At 38.2% G+C, this 9,948-nt stretch overlaps 1 protein-coding gene across 1 annotated transcript; it reads right to left on the bottom strand.

Annotated features, from left to right (window-relative positions):
- Positions 1 to 545: 545 nt before the first annotated feature.
- Positions 546 to 9,526, bottom strand: AKAP5 (A-kinase anchoring protein 5). Its single transcript, XM_009006153.6, has 2 exons — positions 9,414 to 9,526; positions 546 to 6,894 (listed from the first exon to the last, which is right to left on the bottom strand). The coding sequence occupies exon 2, from the start codon at positions 6,631 to 6,633 to the stop codon at positions 5,353 to 5,355; it is 1,281 nt and encodes a 426-aa protein (XP_009004401.1). The 5' UTR covers positions 6,634 to 6,894; positions 9,414 to 9,526; the 3' UTR covers positions 546 to 5,352.
- Positions 9,527 to 9,948: the final 422 nt, after the last annotated feature.

Raw genomic sequence — 9,948 nt, 5'->3', positions numbered from 1 at the left:
TGCCCAGCTAATTTTTGTATTTTTAGTAGAGATGGGGTTTCACCATGTTGACCAGGATGGTCTCAATCTCTTGACCTCGTGATCCACCCGCCTCGGCCTCCCAAAGTGCTGGGATTATAGGTGTGAGCCACCGCGCCCGGCTGTAAACAGAACTTTTTAAACACCTACCTTTAGTACATACCATCTGAATAGTTCTAGCATTTTCACATTGATTCGTTATTTGAAAAATCATTAATTCATAGGTTAATGCAAAAAGACAAGAGTATAGCAAGAGATGAAAACTGTGCTTTTGTCAAATTCACAGATGTCATCAAATTCAAAACTGCTCTTTTGATTGAGTTAGTTCAACATTGCAGGTGTTTGTATTTCTCTTGCTGAAGGTCTTTTTTAGGAGTGTCATTGTAAAGTCTCCGTCCAATTCCCAATCAGCAGAGTAGAACTTTTTATAGTGTGAACTCAGTAGTTCCATCAATGTGATCTTTATAGTTTTAGGGAATGAACATAGTTTGCCCACCATTCTTTTAAAAGATCCAAATAAATAAACATGAGTCAATATAACATTTATTCTGTATTAATAATCAGTACATAAATTAATTCAACTTGAAACCTTTTTTTTTCTACAGAGTATTATTCATCATCTGATCCACAGTAATTTAGTACTAATTTTAATGAGAAAAAAATGAAACTTTTACTTTAATAATAGCTCATCCACTTAACATTTTTACAAATAACTACTATAAATATGTAATACTATGCAGGCTTTTTTCTACACCTAGTCACAAATCAGAATGAGCATACTGTTTATTTAAAAATGGAACACTTTCAAACTGCTGCTGTATTCAGATCACCACCTTCCCCACACCAAAATTAATTGCTCTCTCTGTGTACTCCCCTCTATGCCACTCAGGTTGCAGCATTATCTGTGGCTCTTTGTCTTAATCCCAACCCAGTTTCTGTTGTCACTGCTCCCTGGGTTGAGCTCTTGGAGGGCAGGGAGCCTGTCCATCTTATCAAATAGTGTTAGGCAGAAGTTATGCCTAATATGTGTGTTGAATCAAATTGAATTTAATCAGGACACCTGAATTTTATATAGCTTCCTTCTAATAAATTTTTATAACTAAGGAACATTACAAATTTTCTTTTCAAAAATGTACCATAAGATATACCATGAATTGAAATTTTAAATTATGTGTAAGAGACTTCATGTTACCCAAGAAAACATCATAGGAATTTGAACCTAAAGAACTCTAAATCTTAAATGAGGATTTTTTTTAAAAAAACACAGAAATGGCAGGCAGAAAATCAAACCCTGCTGTATTGAGTATCAGATGAAATTAGAAAGTAGACTTTACATAGTTCAATAAAGTTGACATTAAAAGGGTCTTTTCAGACAGTAGGATTCTAAAGCCTAACAATTATTTTTAAAATTCTGCTGTAAACCTCTAAAAACATTCTTAACTATAAAAAATAAGGCAACTTGAAGTTAGAAATTTGTGGATGAAGTTAATGCTGGATTGCATACAGAAGCCAAATTGGTGCCCTGTCATGATCCATATCTTTAATGCCTTTAGCAAGCCTCTTCACATATACTAGTGAAATAACAATCTCTCAGCAGTAAATCAGAGAGATTCTAGGACTCCGCTAAATAGTAGACCAATTAAGATCATCACAAACTTCATGCTGTCAAACACATTACCTTGAAGAAAAATTATGCAGACAGCTTTTCTGAAGAACTCCATTTGTGCCACATGCTTATTATTCTTCGAGGTGGAGGAGGTGGCAGGGAACATAATTTCTGTTTGAAAGTTCTTTTGTTTTCTGCTACCTTTACTTAAATGTTACCGGGTACTATTTTTATATCCTATAAAGTGCTTTGAAAAAATGTTAAGTGAATAGTGCTACATAAAATAGAAGAGAATTTTCACATTCTCTGGGTTGTAAGAAGCAAAGTGAATAATACTTGACTCTTTAGAATAGGGATGATAATATGCTGAAAAAGTTAACAAGTATCCAATAACTCCCCTCCCCAACCCCTAGCCTTGTAAAATTCTGAGTTCAAAAAGAAACTGAATCTTGGCTAATAAACATTCATTAAAAGCAAAATTTATACCACAGCAAACGTAAATGAAAATTCATATGGTGTTCCTAATAATTATTTTAATGTTGTCAAATGTGAATTGAACCAGAACCTATTTATATTCACTTATTGTTTGCATATAAGGTCAAATTGCTTAAATACTATTACAAGAAAAATATTTTATGACTTCGAAGCCATCTGACTTCTGCATATTTCTTTTTCTTTTCTTTTCTTTTTTTTTTTTTTGAGACAGATTCTCACTCTGTCACCCAGGCTGGAGTGCAATGGCGTGGTCTCAGCTCACTGCAACCTCCGCCTCGGGTTCAAGTGATTCTCCTGCTTCAACTTCCTGAGTAGCTGGGACTATAGACGCATGCCACCACACCTGGGTAATTTTTTTATTTTTAGTAGAGACGGGGTTTCACTTTGTTGCCCAGACTGGTCTTGAACTCCTGACCTCGTGATCCTCCCGCCTCGGCCTCCCAAAGTGCCAAGATTACAGGCATGAGTCACCTGCTTATTTCTATAACAATAAGCAGGCCTGCCCAGCCCTGCTTATTTCTATAACAATAAAACAATTTGAATCACCTTAGAATTCACTGTAATAGGATTCGGCCATGTAGCACATATAATCAGATTGAGACCAGTTAATTTCTGAATTCCTTTTTCTAACTGAAATCTTATTTAATTGAACAAATATTCTCAATAGAAAAAGAGAAACCACTTAAGAATGAATGCAAGTAAAATATACATCTGATCATAAAAACAATCACTACATTCTAACCAAAAATATGTATCAAACCACAGTGAAAAAAAGTAAAAACCTGGTATTAGATAAAATTTTACTTTCTTAACCAAAAATTTCATTACACATGTTTACCATTTATCTGTTTTTTAAATCCCTCAAAATATTTTCAATAACTGGTAAGTACTATAGTTTTTGCTTTTTGATGAGAGATTACTACACATTTATAATGCAAGTGTATTGGCTTGGAGGCATCTTTGCAGTAAATGAGGACAGGATTCTTCAATACACTGTAAAATGCACCAACCTTAGGTTTTTAAAACTGTTCACTTTTAAATATGATATATATTTGCTGGTAGCTGTCCAAGTCTGTTAGCACCACATATAGTGAGTTAGAGTGTTTTCAGAGAAGATGACTTCATCTTTTTTAATGTTTAAAAGTTGTACAATTAAAAGAAACTGACTTCTTGGGTCATGTGTTTTAAAGGACACACTTCATCTCGCTAAAGTGAAGGATTCCCCCCACAACAAGATTATATGTGTGAAGGTAGGGAAATATTTTTACACTTCAGCAAAGAATCTTGCCAATAATATCCATGATTTGGTTCAATTTCAAAGTCAGATTAGTTTCTTTTGTTAGAGGTCTCAATGTGTATTTACAGAATGAAACAAAGATGATTCTCTAGGACAAATTAGCGAATACTTTCTATAGTCAATCCATAAGCAATGCAATACTTCACCAAGATCATTTAAAATCAGCTAATATGCATTCTTTCCTCCAAGTGGAGATCTTTAACAAATGCCTTACATCCCATACTTTATTACTTCATCTGTTTCAAGTAGTAACACAATCACTCAATTTACACAATGGGAGACTATACACTTTGAATCCTAACCTGTGAGGTAGGGAAGTGCATTATGGCCATTTCACACAAGGAGACTGAAATAGGATTACTTTTTAAAAAAATATGGCAATCACTGATGAGATTAGATACTTCCCTTTCAATCGGTAAATAAAAATGCAAATAAGCCCTTCTCATTTTTGTAAAGAATATCTGGATTGAAAATAGCGATGAAAAAGTTAATTTTCAATATCCATGTAAAATGCTTTTTACTAGTCTCTCTCAACACATAGACACAAAGGAAAACTGACATTTAAATTATGTGCTTCAGCAATAACTTTTCACTTTCTATTCAACCATATTCATGGCTCATTTTTGGCCAAGAATAAATAATATTTGCCCTAGATTATTAGGATTTTCCAGGACCATTACTACCAAGCTGGCTTTGAATTTGCTCTCCCCTCTTTGGAGAGAGGTTGATGAATATGGCTCTTAAAGAAGTTAATTCTGCAAGATGAATCCTATATTATCTGTGACAACTTACTAGGGAATTTTTCCTTCTCCTGGATGAAGAATAATATTCCCCTTTTGTTTTTGCTGTTTCATTTTTAAATTTTTCACAGATAAATCCATGCAGAAATGGACATATACAGATCTGTTGAGGCAGAAAGAAGAGAGGTAAAAACCCACTCCCTGTTTCTACCCTTCTGTACATAGTAACAATTTGCCTGATTGAAGGATTTGTGAATGGCTTTTTTTTTTTTTTAATTGAGACAGTTTCCCTCTTGTCACCCAGGCTGGAGTACAATAGCACGAATTTGGCTCACTGCAACCTCCACCTCCCAGGTTCAAGCGATTCTCCTGCCTCAGCCTCCCAAGTAGCTGGGATTACAGGCGTCCACCACCACGTCCAGCTTATTTTTATATTTTTAGTAGAGACAGGGTTTCACCACTTTGGCCAGGCTGGTCTTGAACTCCCGATCTCAAGTGATCCACCCGCCTCAGCCTCCCAAAGTGCTGGGATTACAGGCATGAGCCACTGCGTCTGGCCAAATGGCTCTTTCTTATAAAGGACTTAAGCAAGACTAGAAAACCACTCATATTTAATTTCAATATGCATATTCTGCACAGTATCTGCTGAAATTGGGAAAATGCAATATATTTTTCGAGTTAAGCCTAATGTTTAGGAATGTAACAATTACAAATCACATTCACAAAAGTAGCTCACCTTATTCACCATTTTAAACAACATGTATGTCCACTATAAAAAATGTTTTTAAAAACTCATTGTGATGTTAGCCTATACACAGAGCTGAATTATCAAAAGGAAACCAGACTTTGTTATATCAGAGGTCATTAAAGAGCTTATGGCATACCATAAGTGCTCAATAAATACATTTTCCTCCCCCAAAGCACTCCAGTCTCCGTATGCCGTTTTAGCAACTCCCTGTATGTTGTGTTACTTTACACAGTGCGATCCGTGCTGACTTCCTCCAATCCAGAAATGACTGCATTTCAGTGGTAGAGTTTTATAAACTTCACCATCTTTAGCACTTCTGCACTGTAATTGTACCTTTAAGTTCCAGAGATGATAAATCTCTCATTCGTTACTGAGTAAGAAATGCCACAAATGTATAAAATAATTCTTCATTAAGCTTGGTTTTTCTCCCATGACTCTGGAGAGTAAGTCACTGTAGAAGATTGTTTATTTTATCATCAGAGGCCATTTCATTAACCAGCTGTTCTATTGACAACTGAATCGCATTCTTGACAAGAGAAGAGGCTGTTTCAATTAAGAGTGTTTCATATTGTTCTGAAGTTCTATCCTCAAAACCATTATCATTAGCAAAAACCCCTACTTGCTCACTTTCCGTTGAAATTAAGAATTGCTTAGGGACATTTTTAGATTTCTTAACATCAAATTCACTGATTTCAGTGTCTGTAATAATAATAGCAATTGGCTCCATTCTTTTGCTTTCTTCTGATTTGGATTTCTCTTCAGTGATCCCATTTTCTTTAAAATCTGGTTCTTGGCTCAATTCAGTATCTTTTGGCTTAGTTTCTTCAGCTACAGTTTCTCCACTTTCATAGTCTTTCCCATTTGGTGCACTTTCTAGGATATTGTTACTGGCTTCTTCCACAATTTGTTGATCTGGGATTGCAGGTAAAGGAGTAACATCAGAAAGTACTGGTTGCTCATGGTCTGTTTCTGAAGTTTCAAGTGGGCTTGCTTGCTGGGGTTGAACATCTTGTTTTTCCTTGATTGTTTCAATTTCTTCAAGGATTAGAGTTCCCATTTGAATAGCAGAATGCCCATTATCTAATCCAAGTTCTACGGAAATCACTTTCTCTCCAGAAGTTATGCTATTGCTCACATTTGATTCACAGACCTCATCACCATCTTTCCGTGAGATGCCTTCACTTAGATCCTGGGTTGACGTAGCCTTTGTTGCCTGATCGCTTGATGGGGTCTGTGTTTGTATATCCAAATTTTCAGCCTCTCCCTGGACTTTGATGCTGCAGACTGAGTCTTCTATAATTTTGGAATGATTCCTCCTTTTTGGCCCTCTTTGGAATTTTATGCAGGGAATCTTAAGTCTAGATTTTGCCTTTTTCTTAGAAAGACCAGCATCCTCAGCATTTATTTCAGGTTGCACTTCAGCCTCCAATTGCTTTTGCTGCTTTGAAGACTCCAACCTTTTCCTTCGTGTTACAAGATGTTTGAGTGAGGCCCAGGCCCCCCGTGGGGGCTCTGGCTGATCAGAAGCTCCTGCTTCTTGGGGACACTTCTTTGTTACATCAGCAGCTTCAGAGCCAGCTTTGGGCTTCAATGCTTTAGCTGCTTTCTTTCTTCTCTTGAAGCAAAGCATGGATGTTTTTTCCTCCTGTCTTTCAGCCTGAGGACTACCTTCTGCTGATCTCTTCTCATCCTTGTTTTCTACATGAATTTCTGAAACTGTGGTTGCCATTTTCACACTGTACTCTTATTCTCTAGAGAACTATATTCTCTCTTCCTTAGCCTTTTGTGACAAAAAGATGGGCAAAAATGTCACACTAGGTAAAATTTCTTCCAGGTGTATTCATTCCTTTCATTTTACTCCATGCAGTTGTTTTAGGTGGTTTCTCTAGTATAGAAATGCCTACTTTCTCTATTGCTTGCAATTTCTCTCCTTAAATTTCTTCATGGAAGCCCTTTACTGGATAAATTTTTGCTTTATTTAAAGATCAACCTGGTGAGAGAAAAGAAAGTGATATTTTATTTCACTATGAGGCTTTTCACTATTATTTTCTATGGAGACTTTTTCAGTTGAATGTATAAGATTCTACCAGACATATTTTCCATGTATTTACTAATGAAATGGCTGGAGAATAAAGACTGGGGTTTATTTTGGCCCTATTAAAGAGTTCAATGTAATTCTATTTTGTTTTATCCTCTTTGTTGAAACTTCATTTTGGATTACTCTGCAAGTCTGATATTATCAGTTCTTTAGTTGTGCTGTCTGTATGAATTGCTTATGATTCTAAAGTGCAAGTTAAGCAATCAACAACAAGAACCAAAAATGAAGTACAGGATAAAAAGCAAGCTAATGTAATTTTTATCACACTCAATAAATAACTTAAAACTGCAAAGGACTTTAGAGATTATTTGAGATTACTCAAATCCAGCCAAATGACAAAACTGAGCTCCAAAAGGGAGCAACTGTCTTGTCAAAAGCCATGCGGATAGACAAAGTCATAGCCAGAGTTACAAGTAGAGACTTTGACACTCTAGTTTTTCCATTATAACATAAGGTTTCTGTTCTAAAAATGTATGTTCCATCAAGGAAGTGCTACTTTTCATACATACTCTTAGAAAAATTTAGCATTACTGTCATTCTACACTCTTAAATTAGTTGTATAATTTTGACATTTTGATTTAAGTACTATATCTGCTGTATCATGTTTCCACCATAATATGCACATAGTTGGAGGTCAGTAATAATAGCTGACATTTATTGAGCAATTCTTGGGTATTAGGCAGTGCACACACTTTACATACATTTCTATTCCTCACCACAATATTACCAAGGTGGTACAGATGAAGCAGTTTGGCTGAGATTAAGGCATCGCTGTAACAGAGCTCAGATTAAACACAAGATTACTTGTTGCTTAAAGCTTATGTTCTGAAACTGGGCTTTAAGAGTTTCATTAGAAAATGAATCCTTTGGGGATACTAATCTGCAGTATATTCATAGTAAAGAAATTTAAAAACTGATTAATGGTCATTTAACCACAAGGTACCCATTAATCAACTCATAACTGAACCAAGACCAGACTGAGTTCTTGTTATTTGAAAACCAAGCTTTTGAAATTCTTTATATTTTATTTTTTTGGTTCAGGAAATAATTTAAAAGCCAAAAATAAGTTGACAAACTATGCAATTGGCAAACTGTTAGATAATATAAAAGTGTATTGAAAATTTAATCCACAGAATGGTATGATAGCACTAAAGAATGGAAATGGGAGGTGATTATCTAACAAAGATCCTATGAATTTTAGTGGGTGGACGCCCTAAAATAAGCAAAGGGACTCATTCTTTATACTGTTTACATGTAAATCCTTCACTGAAGTTTCATTTGGGTAACCCATAATTTTATGAGCTGTAGAAGGAACTGGAACCCTGAAAATCAGTTTATGATAAGTAAATATTCCCTTAGGTTGGGTGTTTCATACTTGATGCCTCTACGAGAAAGATAAAGTCATTCTAGAACAATGATAGAACTAAAATATGAACCATTTGACAGTGTTTCTCCTCACATTTATATGCTGCAGTGAGCACTAGAACCTCAGCTGATAACTTTAAATCTTCTCACCTCTTGTGAGTTTTCAGCACCTGAGCATTTTTGTTAAGCAGAGGATGTATTATCACATAATAGAAATATTGAAATGAGATGTTTAGGAGTGTATCATTTAGAAACTAACCTGGATTGTGCAAAGCCAATGGTTTGAGAAGCTTACTTAAATGTATATACACTCTAGAAATAAAATGAATACCCAAACAGAAATTTAATTGAAAGGGGGAAAATAATTCTGTCTGTAGATATTAAAACTTTGCAGAATGTCAGACTGCAAATGATTTCCCTTTAACCAGCAAGGGTATCTTTATCGCCTCAGGAAATCTTAAAGTCCCTGTGCTCATTTCCTGACAGAATTGCAAGTCTCCTGTCACAGAAAACACCCTTTTTCCCTTTCTCCCTTGAGCAGCAAAGAGCAACCACTACCCGAGGAAAGCAATGTATCCTTCCCAGCACCAGATATGGACCACGAAGCTTCCTCCTGGAGGAAGGAATCTCGAATTCTGGCTTGATGCCCCTTATGGCAGGAGACAGCGCGCAGGATAAAGTACTCAAAAAGGAAAATGCTGGGGGCGTGGAACAGATAACCCAGCTTCAAGCTGTCTGTAGAATTATAATGTAATGGCTATAAACCCAAAATCACATTTCCCCAAAGGGATAAAGAAGGAAAAAAGCCACCGGCAACCCTTGCTTCTAAGACCAGCTGTAACGCGAAGGAGATAGGTGGGCAGACCTGATGAGGGTCGCCCTGTCCGCGGATTCCTGCAGACAAGCCACCTCCCGCGATCCCAGCACCTCAGGGTGCCCGGATCCCCAGTGTCCAATGGACACCCCCTGCTCACTCTGCGATCCGCAGACCTGACACTGCCCCCGGCCCTCCTCCCCCGCAGCCTCCCCGCCCTGCCTTCACTCACCGAGGGCGCAGGGGTCCTTGGTCAACACTGCTCCTGAGGTCGCGGCGCGCTCGCGGGGCCCGGCACCCAGGCCTCCAGGGAGCCGCGGTCGCGCACGGAGCAAGGCGCCCTCTGCGGAACCCGCCGCCTAGTGCGCCCCCTCCCCACCGCGCGGGGACAGACAGCCCGCAGCACCAATGCGAGCGGAGCGAGCGGGCAGGGGCGGGGCGTCCGCGGGAGGTGGGGGGCGGTGCGGGCGCCCGGACCCACCTGCAGCAGCAGCCTGCCTGCCGCGGGGAAGTCCACCATGCTCCGCCCGGACGCCAATCCCTGCCGCCTGACCACCTCAGCGCCGAGGCGAGGACGGCGAGAGAGCCAGCCGGAAGGTTGGGGGACCGCGGGGACCAGGGCAACGAACCCCGCGTTTTCTGAGACGCAAAGTAGTGAGGTCGGGTTTCAAATTATAGACGGTCCCATTACACTTCCCCTCTCCTCCGCCTCAGAAAATTTAGACAAGGCAGACATCCCATTTTAAAAGAGGGATTCAAAACTGCAT

The sequence above is a fragment of the Callithrix jacchus genome, chromosome 8 (genome assembly GCF_049354715.1).
Source record: "Callithrix jacchus isolate 240 chromosome 8, calJac240_pri, whole genome shotgun sequence".
Lineage (NCBI taxonomy): Eukaryota > Metazoa > Chordata > Mammalia > Primates > Cebidae > Callithrix > Callithrix jacchus.
The sequence above is the reverse complement of the archived record's forward strand: the minus strand, read 5'-3'. Positions and strand labels throughout refer to the sequence as shown.